Source organism: Drosophila innubila, assembly GCF_004354385.1.
Source record: "Drosophila innubila isolate TH190305 chromosome 2L unlocalized genomic scaffold, UK_Dinn_1.0 4_B_2L, whole genome shotgun sequence".
Taxonomy (NCBI): Eukaryota; Metazoa; Arthropoda; class Insecta; order Diptera; family Drosophilidae; genus Drosophila; species Drosophila innubila.
This window is the reverse complement of record NW_022995372.1, coordinates 4,644,623-4,660,868: the sequence shown is the minus strand read 5'-3', so window position 1 is coordinate 4,660,868 and position 16,246 is coordinate 4,644,623. Positions and strand designations below refer to the sequence as shown.

The window sequence follows — 16,246 nt, the reverse complement described above, 5'->3', positions numbered from 1 at the left end:
AATTCAAAATTCAGTTCTTTCGGCTTTTATGATTTTTGTACAATTGAAAAAAAAAAGAGAAAATGCTGTAAAATATAATCTGAAAAATCTTGTTGTGAACGCCTTAACCAACGCAACTGGGCGTGTCAGGCACTGTATATACACACAAACACACAAACACACACACACACACACAGATTAATCGTTTAAGGATCAGTTGTAAAATGATATAATATTGATATAGGATCTATATTAAGCGCATATGTAGGAACACTTAGGCTCGCCAAAAGTTGTTTGCAATTAAGGTTTATTTTCTTTTAAGTTTCCCTTAACATTTTACACAATAGTGCAAGTGTTTCTTTTACATATATAAACTACAGGGTGATACACACGCAAACAATAGTTAAAACACACACACACACACTCAAATAGTATTCAAATAACTGAATGATTTAAGCAAATAGCCAAATGTTAAATATTTAGGTACATGCTTTATATCAAATGTTAATGCACACACATATACACACCCACACACACTGCTTTACAACTATCAAATGTCCGTCGATAAACGACCAATTGCTATCGCTGAGAATCGCATAGAACGGTCGGACAGTTGCATTTCCCTTCGTGTAGTTCTTATTTACGTAATCTACCCCAAAAACCAGTTTGTTCTGTGATGTGCAACGTTCAAACCGCGTTTGTCGTTTTGACGTTGCAAAGTTTTTGTTTTCTTTTTTAATTAATTACACTAATAATATGTATAGTTTTCTGCCTGCTTAACTAACCGTTACTCGAACAGCAAACACAAAATGAACGAAACAAATAAGAAAAAAATGCAAAACAATTAACAAAAGCAAATTATGATAAACGTAATTAATTGCAATAATTTTACTTTAAACGAAAACCAATTTATTAATAATAATAATTAACACTACCACCCACCCCTCTTGCATCCCCTAAGCATCGTCCCCCTGGGCCATGGTTCATTTCACAGCAGCGACTGTAGCAGCAACGTTCTCTGGAGTCTGAATTACATATTATTTTTTAAGTACGTTGCTGTTGCTGTCTGCCCCGTTTGTAAGTGGGCGTGGCACGGGAGGATGTTTAAATTGAGAATACAAAAAAAATTACATTATATTATGTTTTTGAATTATCAGATAATTGAGTACTCTACATAGCATATGTTTAGATTTCATTAACTTAGAGCTTAGTTTATGTTTAGACTTATGTAATACTTACATTTGTATGTATGGAAATCAAACTCAGGAACTCATATACCTCAGAATGGAAACTACCTCTTTGTTTTTTATTATATGTTTATCGTTTGCCACAACAAACAAACAATAATAATCAACAATCAAGCTAATTTGAAGATGCTACAAAACAGCTTTAGTTCTTAATAGATTTTTGTTTAGTTCTTAACTCCTTAACGATAACTTATCTTACATAATATGCAAAAGACAACTTGCAGTTGCACACACACACACACACACACACACACAGATTTAAGAATGAAAAAAACAATAGCAACAAATACAAACAAAAATAACTACAGCAATATTGAACTGCAATAGTTAACTGAACTACCTCAATGGGCCCCATAGACTGCGCATACTCTTAATAAAAAAATAAAATAATTAAGTGTAATGCCCAAAGGAAAATTTTGAAAATTTTAATTTTGTTTGTAAAATGGTGACACACACACACATACACATCTATGCACACCCACACACATGCACATCTTTTGGCTTATAATTTCGAAATATTTACAAAAACAACTTGAGTAACATATTAATTTGCATGTAAAATTTATTAAAATTAACAACAGCAACAACAAGAAGAATTTTGGCAAAACTACAACAACAACAGATACTTTTTAGATAGGTTTTTGTAAATATGCGCTAAATTACACAAACATTTAAAAACAAGAAAAACAAAACATTTAATGTAAACATTACAACAAATTCTTTGGCTATAACTATAACTAACTATACGAAAATTAAATATCTAAAATTTTACTACGTATGTATGTGTAGAGGCAAATAAGGAAAAATGTGTATACATAAATTTCGGCAAAGCAACTAAATGAGGCAAAAAAAAAAAAAAACAAAATGAAAAAATACGAAAAAAAAAAAAAACAAACACATTATATTACCTAAATATATAAACAACAACAAAATACAAAGAAATTATTTTAAGGCTATAAAATTATGAGAACTAAAAATTTCAAAATTACTCGTAATTAACGGTATACTTTTGCTAGAGCTACGCGTAACTGTTCAAACATTTTGTTGACAGCCAAAAAAAAAAAAAAAAGAAAATAAATTAATATATATTAAATTCAATTCAATTCACAAGCGAAACCCAATGGTTATAAAAACAAACAAAAAGATGTAAAAACACAAAAATTTAATGCAAATGATGTAAAGATTATTCTTTCTTAAAGAATTTATCGCATTAATAAGCAAAATCTAAGCATTAACATAAACAATTTTAGGCTTAAACTTTCGGCTAATAAATAACAAACACAAAAAATAAATGGGAAAAACATAAATTAAAATACAACATATTTTTATGAAAAACTAAATACGAAAACCACATTAGGCACTCGCAGAACATAAAATAAAATAATGAAAAATTTGCATAACATTTAATTACAGCGATATGCTAATAAAAAAATCTAATTTTAGGCCATTCTTTCGACAAAAGCGGCCTAAAATAATTTCTTTGTAAAATATGTTTGCACACAGCCTAAAAATTTAAGTGAAAAATAAAATTTAAATCAACAATGCATAAGAAAACTAAATTTAACAACAACAAAACACAAATGTCGCCATTTTGCATTTAGAGCGTAAAAAGTTAATAAAGTTCCACATTCACTTTAAATGAAACTTAACAGCGACTTAACAGAATCCGTTGAGTTTCGATTTATTTGAAGTGAATCGGGGGAAGCACAAACTAAATACATTTTCAAAACGCAAACACTTTTAATGTACATAATACAAATTTATGAAATTGAATAATAAAAAAAAAAACTTGTGTATGTAACATATATGTAATTTTGTGTTTATAATTGGCTTAATTTTCTTAATTATCAGTTGTATAAATTAATTTCTAAGAAATATATTAAACGAAAATTATTGTAAAACTTGAATATGTGTAATGTGCACAGGTACAAAAAGCTAAATTTTAAAATTAAATATTATTTTAAACTAATTAATATTTAGTTAATATTTGCTCAAGAAAGAAAAAAAAAAGGAAATAAAACTGGTTCCAGGACATCGAAAACTATTTTTCGTATGCCTCCTATGGGTTTAATTTCGAGAGTTATCCTACACAAAATATGCAAGTTATTTGAAATAACTATAAAATTAAATATCAAGAAGAAAAAATGAAACTGAAATTATAATTATTTAAGTAAAAATGTATGTAAAGTATATATTATATTATTTTAAATTTTATCTTTTATGTTGTAAAATTTTAATATGTTTAATCAGCACATAAATTGGCTTGTTTACACTTTTTTATTTTTAATGTTTATGTTAAAAAACTAAATTTATAATATACAAACAAACACACAATATATATCTATATATACATAAATATATATTATAAATGCTAAATTAATGCAACTAAATAAATGTTAAAACCAAAAAAAAAAAAATCGACAATTGGCAATTTTTATTGGCTCCACAAAAAAATTTTTTTCAAAATTCAAAACAATTTTTTTTATATTTTTGCAGTTTTTTTTTTTGTACACGGACAACTACACATACACATACTGATAGTATGTACACATACGTATACTATAAAAGAGAAAATACAAAAAAATATTAACAATTTAACAAAGTAATGCAAAATGTGTTTAGGCCTAAGCGACTTTACAGTTCAGTTCAGCAGTATATATATGTAGATATATATGCAGATATACGTTATAATATTGGGTTTATACCTTGTAAAATCGGTGTCCCACACGTCTCTCTTTCCCCCTTTCTCTCAATGTGTAAATCAAGTTGTTGTAAATTTGTCTAAATGAAAATCGAAGCGAGTACAAATTAAATTTAATATTTTATTCTTTTTAACTTTTTTTATTTTATTTACTTAAATGTAAGTCACACTTAAAAGAAAAAATTTTAAAAAGTTAAAAAAAAATGAAGACAAGCTCTACAAAAACTTTTGGAACAAAGACAAGTACAAAATTTCAGGTAATACAAAATTTAGCAGATAAATTAAACTAACAAATATATTATAAAATTACGTACAAATTTTTCGGCATAAAATATAACTTAAAATAAAAATAATAAACAAAAACAAAAAATTTTTAGAATACAATTGTCAAATATTTGACAAATGGTGTGACTTTAGAATGATTCAGTTGCTGGCAAAACGAAATGGAATAATTTAATAAATTTTAATTTTTATAAAGGGTTTAATTTCTAAAAAAAAATTTTTAAATATATATATTGCAACAAAACTTGAGTTACACATGCAAAAAGATAAAATTTAACAATAAGTAAAATTTCAACTATGTGCTGAACTGCAAAGTGTGCAAAATTAATGCATTGAAGGAAAGAAGAAATTATATAAGGGTTTTTTTAATTTATAAAGAACGAGCAGAAATATGCAAGACAGTCCACAATATGAGAATGTACTCTAAATACTTATATACATGATGTGTAATACATACATACATATAAGCTAAAATTTAAACAAAAAAAATTGAGAATAGTTTTAACATAATGAAAATTAATCCGTTTGGAGCAAACTCAGGGCATTATCAAGACTCACGACGATGTATACATGCATTTAATAAAAAATTAATAACGAAATTTTTCGATATGTATTAACATTATTGAATTAATAATCATGCAAAAGGATTATGAACAACTCAGGTATTAAATATTAAATGAAATATTTTTAAAGATCAAGCAAAGAAAACGACACTCAAGTCAACAATTTAAAAGTTGTGCAATATTCTTAAAGTTTTCTAAATACGTAATAGTATTAATAAACCCAAAAATATAAGAAAAAAAATCGAAGATTGTTCATAAGAAAAGAAAGAGTTAGGCATGGGATTTGGCTGGGTGAGAGCATGGTGAGTTTTTGATACATTCAAGTAATTCACTTATATACTTGTTTTTTTAACTTTTATGTTATGATTAACCCAGGACACAGCACAACTACAACAACAAGCAGCACACTCACACACAGACAAACACACACACAGACAAAATAGTAAAATAAATAGCTAAATGAAAATGAGTTTATATAAAGAAGGAAAACATAAAACTGTGATTACATTTGATTGTCAATGCGTTGATAAACAAAAAAAATGTTGCATAATTAATGATTGAAATACAAAAACACGAAATGAGTAATTGAAATGGAAATGAAAATGAAAATTGATTACTTATATACTTAAACCGTTTATGATTTTTTTAATGAGTATTGGCAAATTATCTATAATATGCAAATATGCATAACTAAATAAATATTTACTTTATTAGCCGAAATATTAAACTTCAAAAGAATACAAATTATAATTATGTACTTGTAAAATTATTTGAAAATTAGAAAATAATTAATGCCAATGCAAAAATATTTTCCAGACCTAATTTCATTTTCCAACATCCCTTAACAGTTTTACGATTTATATACTAGCATTGTTTTATGCATTGTGTATGTTTTACTCCAAAAAAAACATTCTGTATGTAGTGCACTTTAGTTAAAAATTAAAGTCTGAGATTTTACATTAATATGGTCAAAGTATACACCTTATTAAAAATATATAAAAACAAGAAAGCAAACAAAAAATAACTACGTAAAAACCAAAAAAAAAATATTAAAGAATTGACTAAGTTAATGATTATTAAACTAAACACTCAAACACAATCCCACACACACATTTATATTTGGCAATATACCGTATGTGTATTTAAACATATATATAAAACAAATTGAAAAAAGTGTAAGAACTTAAGGAATGCAAGGAAAAGAAAAGTAACTAAGCTGTATTTTCACTCCGTGCGTATGATTTCTATATAGTATCTGGAGTATATATGCAAGCGAGAAATTTAAGTAAACGGCTTAAATATATTTTTAATGACAATTCGGATTAAAATACTACGATTATGGCATAATCTTTTGTGTAAAATATAAAATCTAAGCTATCTACAACAAAACAAAAAACTCACAGAAAAAGGCATTGTAACAAAAACTCACACAGCATGGATAAGGGGAAAACAAATATTGAGAATAAAAAGTATATGAACGAAAAATCGAAATTCAATAAACTTGTTGCTAAAATAAAATACAAAAGTAAAAGAAAACCTAGTGGTTTTATTTTTAGCAAATTAAAGCAAAAATGAAGAAAAGGAAAAAAAAATTTCAATATATCCCGCCGATAATAGAAACGTTCTCACTAACCTATCGATATCAGCAAGGCCGTGCTTTTTCGATGTGAAGCGATAGTTTTCTCTCGGAACGTTTCTCACACTGTATCGGTTTGTGAATACAAAATTCAAATGACAGCATTTATTTAGCAATAATTATTAATAGATTGAGGTTTTTAAAGAAAATTTTAAATTAGACAAAATGAAGGTGATGATTTTTGTGAAGCTTTAAACTTTAAAGTTTGTCTCGCTTCGGGGTAATCTTAAAATTATTAAAAATTATTTAAGATTCGAACGACATTTCGACAACAACTTTCAAAGCTCTAGCTTCAAAATTAAGAAGAATACATGGAAGGATACATATTGTACCATTTACTGGATAGAAAGGCTGCCAGACGTTCAAACTATCGGTATTTTTTTCTGTGATTCAAGGCTGCCACACCGTTTTTGGGTTCAGGGCTGCCATTTTGTTTTTAATTTATTTTGCATTGCAATTTAAGCTGTTTTTCAGGTTAATTTTCCGTCAGTTCTTAAAACGCGCGCGCGTTATTGTCGAGGTTGTTCACACTATTTGCTCCTCTATAAGTTTTGCCAAAAAAAAAAAAAAAAACAATATAAAAAGTAGCCAGCACTGATTCAAATTGCAAATTGCAATAAATTAATAATTTGAAAAAATTTAAAATTCGAAATTAGATTAAATAAAGGTGAACGATTCTATGAATGTTTGAAGTTAGTCACCCAATTCAAATTGAGAAAAATTAATAAGTCAAATTTTTTCAATGTACCTTTTTTCATAACTTTACCTTTTTTAGCTAAAAAAAATCGAACCAGATCGAAAATTTTTACTGGGTGGGCAACCTTGGGCATAAGACGCCGCATTTACTGGCAACACTGTGCTGACGAATCGAGTAAGTGCAAAATTGTTATAAACCTTAATTGTTTGTGCATAAGTTAACAAATAACTGGTCAATGGGTATGCTTTAAGGTCCAATTAAATTGCAAAACGACATCGATTTAAGGAGTTACAACAAATTGCAAATCACTTAACAAAGAAAAGATCAAAAAGAGGAGAAACACTCACAGTCCCAACAAAATGGTGAGTAATACAAAGATATCAATACAAATACAAAAAAAAACAAGTTATTTTGGGTGGCCGCCCTAATGTAAAAAATAAATAATAAACCACTAAATGAAAATATGGCGAAGATACTTTTTGAAAATTGGCACAACGGTGCGGGTAGTGGCCGTGACCTAAATTATGCCCATATATGGTTGTAGTCGTGGCGTGCCGGTTTGTACGGCTGGTGGTGTAAGAGGAGGTGGTGGGGAGGAAGGAGTATGGGGCACTTATCGGCAATAGTAGAAGGCAAAATGACTCAAATTCAATAAGCAACGGCTATCGTTTAATGTGTATTCGATTTTGATTTTCAGTCGGAAATGCAAATGGATTGTGCCCTGGATCTGATGAGACGATTGCCGCCTCAACAGATTGAAAGGAATCTGATTGATTTAATTGATCTGGCGCCGGATTTGTGCGAGGATCTGTTGTCGTCGGTGGATCAGCCGCTTAAAATAGCCAAAGATCGGGAGCATGGCAAGGATTATTTGCTGTGCGATTATAATCGCGATGGCGATTCGTATCGCTCGCCGTGGTCCAACACGTACTATCCACCGCTGGAGGATGGCCAAATGCCGTCGGAGCGTTTGCGTAAGCTGGAAATTGAAGCAAACTATGCGTTCGATCAATATCGTGAAATGTACTATGAGGGCGGCGTCTCATCCGTGTATCTGTGGGACTTGGATCACGGTTTCGCAGCTGTGATACTCATCAAAAAGGCTGGCGATGGCAGTAAAATGATACGCGGCTGCTGGGACTCAATACATGTGGTCGAGGTGCAAGAGAAAACGACTGGACGCACGGCGCACTACAAGCTCACTTCGACGGCAATGCTCTGGCTGCAGACAAACAAACAGGGATCCGGCACAATGAACCTGGGTGGCTCGTTGACCCGGCAAACCGAACAGGATGCGAACGTGAGCGAATCATCGCCGCATATTGCAAACATTGGCAAAATGGTTGAGGAGATGGAGAACAAAATACGCAATACACTCAATGCTATTTACTTTGGCAAGACCAAGGATATTGTTAACGGTTTGCGCAGCACACAGTCGCTTGCAGATCAACGGGATCAGGCGGCCATGAAACAGGATCTGGCAGCTGCAATATTGAGGCGCAATGTCAAACCCGAATCGAACTGAGCTGTTGACGTCGTGGCGTTTTACGGCAATATAGGGACAATTATCGACGACTTGGCCGCGTAATTCAATATAATGATGAGCAGTAATACAATGCGCATTTCTAGGCATTAAATTTGTTAATGAAATATGAGAAAAAGAATTGTTAAATGAGTAACGTATTAATGTAAATTGATTGCCCACATTTCCCGCCCCTTGTTGCAATTAATCTTAGCATAAAGTCCACATTTTAATGTTTTTTGCCCAAAACGCGCCAACTCCGACCGCTCTTTAGACAGTATCTATAAGTATTTGAGTATTTGTATCTGTATAATGCATAATTTGTATCTGAAAAGTTGAGGCAACAGTTTTGCACGATTTGAAACGATTCAATACAATTTGATTCGATTTATTTGCTTTCTGCATTTTTTCTTGGTTCGAGTATAAATAAATGTGTTTATAAATAAATAATTATGTATGTATGCATGTGTATTCTAACAATAAGAAGCTCGAAGCATAAATTTTACATTATGTACTTTTAATGAAAACGCTCTGTATTATGTAAAAAATACACATTACGTACCAAACAGCGAAAACGCTTTCGCATTTTTAATCATATTTTCTATAGGAAATGTTGAGGAGGATGGTATCATCATAGCAACTTAATTAATTTACTAAGAATAGTATCCTTTGAATCATCTTTTAAATTAAAATAGTCTTCCGATAAATCTTGAAAATGCCTTCTTAATACGTACCAATAATACTGATCCGAAAGGATTTTAAATCCGTAAAAATAATTTTAGTAAATTATTTGATAGAAAACAAATAAAAATTTGAATATTTGGGAAATTAATTAATGGCAGGCATGTTGTATTGGTATGGCTATGTTTGTTTATTATATTCATGGAAAGATTGCAAACTACATTAGAAGTTACAATGTTTTTAAATAAGATACGGTTTTGGACCTTATATATAATACATGAATACAAATTTAATTGTAGTTATCAATAAGTAAAATTGAAACATTTTCCTGTTCATAATATTCTTTCATTATCAAAATTACACAATAATATATTTATATATTTGTATACAAATAAATATATAAATATTTTTTCTTGGGCGTGTGTTATCAACTATTTACAAAGCGCAACATGATTATTGCCACAAATTTTGATAGCAACACCCATGTGCGTGTGTGCGTGCTTGTATGTATTTGTTTAGAATGATAAAAGTTTATATGTAATATATATAGTTTTATCATTAAATAGAAGAATCTTTTTCGAAGTTACTTGACAGACTAAATATCTACACCTTAAACTAGCGATTACGAATAAATTAAGATTTATTTAGGAGGTCGAAATGTGATTAGTTGACGATTACATACAATATTTTACAGGGGCTGCTCAAAAGCCTGTGACTGGGTGGCCAGACAAGCAACAACACTGTGTTCGTGACAATATAGGAAAAGAATTTGGACAGCCGTCGAAGTAGAAGACCACGAGCAGCCTCGATTGGTTGTCCAGCAAACAGATTCTCAGCTCTTTCGCTGTCGTTGGTGCGTTCTGAATATTTGGTTATAAATAAATGTGCAACGTTTATGCAAAAGTCTCTTAGGTACAGCAGCTTATTGCATTTTGGAAACTTCAAACTTCGTATTGATGATCTCCTCATCTGAATCGAGCACTGGCAGAGCTGAGTCCCCCATTGCCGATGGTATATTCTCCTCTACCCATCGTAAATCATCCTCCTCCGTGGTCGTAGCTGTACGTGAATTCGTTGGAGTTCTATTACCACCATTCTGATGTGTTCCCCGCATTTTAACGCCATACGCATCCGCCACAAACTGATCCTCCTCATCTGCAATGAAGAGAAATCAAATATATGAGTTGAAGTAAATACAAATTTCTTTGAAGGAATACCCTCATCGTCCTCATCCTCGGGATTGTCCAGCAGCGGTGTAAACGCATAACGTTGATTGTTGTTTGTGGGGCGCCATAAGATCATTATTACCAAAAGGAGCACAGAGAAGAGCATATGCCAGAATCCTGTATCGATCCAGATATCACGCCACCCCTAAAAGTGAATTGACTAAAGAAATCATTCCCTATGCGGTGATAATCAACTTACAGGTGTGCAGCTTTCGGTTCTACGCATTCGCAATGCAAACAACATAAAGATAACAGAGGCGATGACGGCAAATATCAGCGTATTGGTAAAGTGTCTGTATAGTAATAGTTTAACCATATTTCTAAAATAACAAAGCATGATTAATTTGATGTCCGTTAGGAATCAATAAGTTAGCTACCTGCGCAAACGAAGCGTTCTTGTGGTTTGAACCAATGACGTAAATATCCACCAGCAGATGCCCGTGTCGAGTACAGCCAATGGTATGGTGGCCAGCAGCAGTTCACTCCGATCGCTCTTCACCTTGGTAATGCGCAAATAGCTCTCTACACAGGCAAGTAGAAAGTATAGTGCACCCACGCCCACAACACGGTGCAGCATGGGACCCAAGCGTGGTCTACAAACAAGATAATATAATTAATGTACGTTTTTCCTCTTTAGAAATGATCTTAACTACTAACTTGACAATGCCAAAGCCCAGACTCATAATGATGACCAGCATACGAGCTAGCGTGCGTTTGGCGCAAGATACAAATTCAGCAACGACTTCAGCATGGTAGACAGGATAGCCAGTATTGGCAACCGTTTGGTACTCGGCATAGAAGAAGGCCTTCTCGAGCATGCCCAGCAGTATGACGCCGCCAATCCAGAATTGTATGCGCAACAGATCGCGCCATTGTGCAAAGGAGACAAACAGCCAAATGATGCCAAATATCACATAGACAATGCACATTATCAAATAAAACTGCAAAGGAAATGATAAAACTTAAGCAATGAATTGACAAATAACATTGTTTTCAATTTACCGGCAAAAATGGCCAATCAATGGCTGAAATGTAGCCATGAGGTCCCCAAAATCCAATGTGCACCGTGGCTTGAAACTTCTGACCTGGTGGTGTTGTCAAAATAGTCAATTCCAGCTCATAGATACCATCTTCAGCTATGCTGGCAATTGGCTTCGAAGTCGCCTGTAAGTCGACAATACAACATATATAAATTCTTTTATCAACAGTTCTAGTACACTTCCTATTAAACCCAAAAGCAATTACGATAACTGAAGTTCCTGATAACGCCAACATATTTGCTCTAGGTATGTTTCTTCTTTTTGTTGTTATACCCTTAAAAAGAGGGTATTATAACTTTGTCACGAAATGTGCAGCGATGGCCTAAAAAATCCCATATAATGTATATATGTTCTTGTTCCGAACGATGTTCTCAGTTGAGTTTGTAGTATTTTGAGGTATCTCAACCAATTCGGTATTGTCTTATACATGCTGATCAAGTTTGATAGTCAAGGTAGCTGCCATATAACAGTTGAAAATCAATATTTAGAAAAAAAAACACTGTTTTTTTTCTATACATCTTAACCGATCGCACATATTGTGTATTTGGACTTATACATCCTGATCACATTTAAATATGGCACTTTGCAAGGGTATCAGATCTTCGGTTTGCCGAAGATAACCCATTTTAATACACTGTGCCCATTAAAAATGGGCAAATAAGGGTATTATGCGTTTGGAAGAATGTATGTAACAGGCAGAAGGAGGCATGGCAGACCCCATATAGTATATACGTGTATATTCTTGATCAGGATCAACAGCCGAGTCGATTGAGCTATGTCCGTCTGTTTAAACGATCTCGGAGACTATGTGGGTTCTTGAATACCGTACGCAGATCAAGCTTGTTTTTATTTTTGGATCTGCATAGGAACGAAAGGTCAAAAATAAAGTTTTAGTATGAAAAACTTCTTGGTTTTTTGAGATTTCTTAACGAAACTGATAGAATATGCATTTAAGTTTGTTTTGTACATCCTGACCGAATTTGGTTCACATCAGTATAATATATCATATAGCTGTCATTGGACCGATCGGTCGAAAATCAACGTTTAGTACAGAGTACCTAAGCACAGGGTATCCCACTGTCGAGCGCGCTCTACCCCCTTGATCTTGTTGTTGTGAGTCACAAACACAATTGTGCAATGTCAATTACCGAAAATGGATTTTTGCTGTGTGGCGCAGATTGTGCTTCCTCTGGAGTCGTCACAGCGCCTTCAGTGTTGTCCCTCAGGAGAATCAAGTGGGTGCAGTTGATTTTCGTTTGCGTCGTTTGGATGAGTTGGCTCAGAGTGACGTTTTGTTGGGCACTCGGATTATCGTTGAGTTGTTTCAACTAGAAATATTTATAGGTATAACAACAGAGAGGGTTTCTGATTTCAATCTTTGCTTACAAAACGGCCATCAAAGAGACATGGATGCTTCGTAAGCTTAAAGTTGATGGTTAACGGCACTTCATCATCAGACGTGCACTCCACTGTATGCATATGTATTTGTGTTTGTTGTTGTGTGTGTGTGGGAGAGGCAAGGAGAAGAGGTGGAAAAGTTTTCAGTTATAGCGAATTTGTCACGTTGCAATTAAAGTACTAACGTTTAATGTAGATCTTTGTGCCAGCCAACAATGGACGCTGCTCTATAAGCGGTTGCAGATCCTGTTAAAGACAAAAACAATGAGTAAATCATAATTAAATGTATTCATTGTTTTGTTAGCTTTTTTACCTGGTCTATTAGAATATCGAGAAGGCCTGGATCTGATCTTCCAGCCGCCAGAGTGGCAAAAATCGAAAGAAGTGATACCACGATTGTGAAATGAGCCAACATGATGTGTTTGCGACTCGATTGCACCTAAATAAATAATATTTATATATTTTTTACGTTGTGTTGGCTGCGCTTTAGAACAGTTCTGCTTGTTATCGGACTATGTCTTATCGATTGTTTTTGTTTATGCGCATTCGAGACGATTGCCGGTCACAAATCGCAATACATCGAATGAAAATTCTGCAGTTTGAGTTCATTTAATCGGTAAATCGAGCTTTCCTTAAGTCCTTTGTTAAATTTACTTGTAATTTAATAAACGCAATTTAGGGAAAAACGAAAATCTTGTTTGCCGAATAATTAAATTAAGTTAATAGTATCACTTCTTTTTCGATTCTTGTCTGCTTGTAAACTTAAAGTTATTATTCATTCAAGCTCAAACCAAATATAAATTTATATGTTTAACATTATATGTTGGGTTAAGTAGGTTAATAAATTTGTATTTATATAATTTATGTTTGCGACTAGTACACTAATTTATAAAAATACCCTTGTAGCACTAGGAATTAAGAATCAAATAAATACTAAATATTACTTTTGAAAGATATTCCGAAAAATATAGAAAATCTGTTCAAAGCGCTCTATTACCAAGTCGGTTATAAAAATGCACCGACTATATAAACATGTATGTACGAAATAGCATATTATATTGATTTTATTTTAATTCAAATTATTAGAATTTCAAAACTTCAAGGCTGAAAAATTAAAAAAAAAATATATATTACATGCAACGGACCCGCTTAACAAAAGAACTTATATAATTCATAATAGACTGAATAAGTTCACTCGTTAATTTAAACTTTTTCAGAACGAAACAACCCAACTCTAGTATCAGGCATGCATACAATTGCGATGAATATTAAAAGTGTCATCACTATTTATAGATAACATTCGCAGTGAATGGCATTGGCAATGTTGTCGTTATCGGTTTGTCGGAAAGTCACATAAGTCAAAGCGTCAGATTTGTATTTTCGCAGCGCATTTTAAATGAGTTTATTGCCATAAAACATGGTAAATGTTATGAAAGGAGTGCTTGTGGAATGGTAAATACTTTTGTCATTGTGGTTAGCTCATTTCTAATCGTAATTCTTGAGGGTTTCCCTAGTGATCCGGCTATGAAACAATTCTTACTGCATTTGGATGAGAAGCTGGCTTTGGGTCGAAAATTTATCATACAAGACTTGGATGAGAGTCATCTATTTATCTCAACAGACATTGTTGAAGTGCTACAAGCTCGCGTAGATGAGTTGATGGATCGCATCAGTTTTCCATTGCACGAGAAAGATCCGTAAATCAAACACATACATACATACATACATATAATAAAAACAACAACAGCAACGCCGCTACAACCAAAATCATGACGGGACGCGAATCGCATCGCATCAAAGATGCTGAGAAGAAACGTGTCCTGGATGAAGCTGCACGGCAGCGACGTGCTCGCAAGGCTCTGGAAGCGCTGGAGCGCGACAATTTCCAAGATGATCCGCATGCAGATTTGGTTATGTCAAAGAAGCTACCCAAATTCCAGGATAGCATCAAGAATGCCAAGGAGAAGAAGGCCAAACGCAAAGGCGCCGAATACTTTCGTGCCAAATATCGCAAGAACTTTCAACAACTACTCGAAGAGGAGAAACAAAAACCCAACTACGAGACTGCAGCGGCGCCTCCGCCGAAAAAACCTGTGCGTCATTTCTGTGCCGTTTGTGGCAACTTCTCTCAATATTCGTGTACTGCATGTGGAACACGTTATTGTCGCGTCCGCTGCCTGAAAACTCATCAGGACACACGTTGTCTTAAGTGGACCGCTTGAATTGGTTGTAGAGCTACTCAAATCCATTACTTAAATAACTAGTGTAGAATAAATGAAAAAAAAACAAACACAACTTATAAATGGGTTTCGTAATCTAAATACCAGTAAGCATTAGTTTTTTAAAAAATAGCTGAAATTCCGTTGCAAAAAAGGTAAAATACTAGCCAACCGGAATCTCGTCAATTATTGCAAAAAAACTAAAAAAAATTTAAACTGCGTTCAGAGAGAAGCAAGTTGCCAATGAGGAGTAACGCCGTTGAATTTTCTACCAGACATTTGTGGTATATCAAATGGTAATTAAGAAATACTGAATTAGTATTAATTAGAACGCGTTATTGGGCACACACTGGAAAATTTAAATTTAGCTTAATGCAATTTTTAAATTGCAATAACTTTGAAATAAATTAATGGTTTGATCAAAATTTTAAATTCGAAACTAGATAAAATATGGAGAACATTTTTATGAAGATTTAAAGTATGTTACTCACATGGGAGAGAAGTTACAAATTTAATCCAAAAACAAATTTTTTAAAATACTAAAAAAAAATCTAGAAAAATTTAAAAAATTCTAGCTTCAAAATTAAGAAATGTTCCAATTTAGGTGAATTTTTTGGGTGCAACCAAATTTTTATTTTGATTAAATTAGAACAAGTTGCCAGATCGGAAAATTTTGCAGGGTGGCAGTCTTCCACACCAGTGCTGGCAAGTTTTTGGGGGGAGCACTAGCTGTTTCTGTCAAGAAACCATCTAAATTTGTTATTGTGGCCTGACTTGCACAGTTTTACCAAAAATATTAATAGCAAAACTTTGCTGAATATATATGGAAAGTTGCCATTTGAAATTTTTCTAGCAAACGAATTCTGAAAATAGCCAGATCTAGCTTTAAAATAGCAAAGTTGGCAACAGTGTTGTGGTCACACAATCGCGCAGTCTCATTTCAATTTTCAAACAGCGAAGTTGCGGCGCTCGTATATCGCATTGTAAAATAAATTAAATTTTTAGTATAACGGCCACAGCAGCAACGAATAAATCAATTCTGACATAAAACTTTG

At 32.8% G+C, this 16,246-nt stretch overlaps 4 protein-coding genes across 4 annotated transcripts; 3 read left to right on the top strand and 1 right to left on the bottom strand.

The window, feature by feature from the left end:
- The first annotated feature begins 7,206 nt into the window (after positions 1–7,206).
- On the top strand, positions 7,207–9,202 carry LOC117779669 (F-actin-capping protein subunit beta). Its single transcript, XM_034615940.1, has 3 exons — positions 7,207–7,279; positions 7,357–7,467; positions 7,803–9,202. The coding sequence occupies exons 2-3, from the start codon at positions 7,465–7,467 to the stop codon at positions 8,628–8,630; spliced, it is 831 nt and encodes a 276-aa protein (XP_034471831.1). The 5' UTR covers positions 7,207–7,279; positions 7,357–7,464; the 3' UTR covers positions 8,631–9,202.
- Positions 9,203–9,479: 277 nt separating this feature from the next.
- Positions 9,480–13,488, bottom strand: LOC117779668 (transmembrane protein 87A). Its single transcript, XM_034615939.1, has 10 exons — positions 13,286–13,488; positions 13,158–13,218; positions 12,961–13,043; positions 12,723–12,902; positions 11,537–11,698; positions 11,192–11,475; positions 10,912–11,127; positions 10,734–10,854; positions 10,526–10,679; positions 9,480–10,463 (listed from the first exon to the last, which is right to left on the bottom strand). Exons 1-10 carry the CDS (start codon positions 13,385–13,387, stop codon positions 10,231–10,233), a joined length of 1,596 nt encoding a protein of 531 aa, XP_034471830.1. The 5' UTR covers positions 13,388–13,488; the 3' UTR covers positions 9,480–10,230.
- A 796-nt stretch (positions 13,489–14,284) lies between these two features.
- On the top strand, positions 14,285–14,699 carry LOC117780076 (general transcription factor IIH subunit 5). Its single transcript, XM_034616471.1, has 2 exons — positions 14,285–14,424; positions 14,487–14,699. The coding sequence occupies exons 1-2, from the start codon at positions 14,390–14,392 to the stop codon at positions 14,671–14,673; spliced, it is 222 nt and encodes a 73-aa protein (XP_034472362.1). The 5' UTR covers positions 14,285–14,389; the 3' UTR covers positions 14,674–14,699.
- Positions 14,700–14,703: 4 nt separating this feature from the next.
- LOC117780075 (zinc finger HIT domain-containing protein 1) lies at positions 14,704–15,270 on the top strand. The gene has a single exon (XM_034616470.1). It carries the CDS (start codon positions 14,742–14,744, stop codon positions 15,192–15,194), a length of 453 nt encoding a protein of 150 aa, XP_034472361.1. The 5' UTR covers positions 14,704–14,741; the 3' UTR covers positions 15,195–15,270.
- Positions 15,271–16,246: the final 976 nt, after the last annotated feature.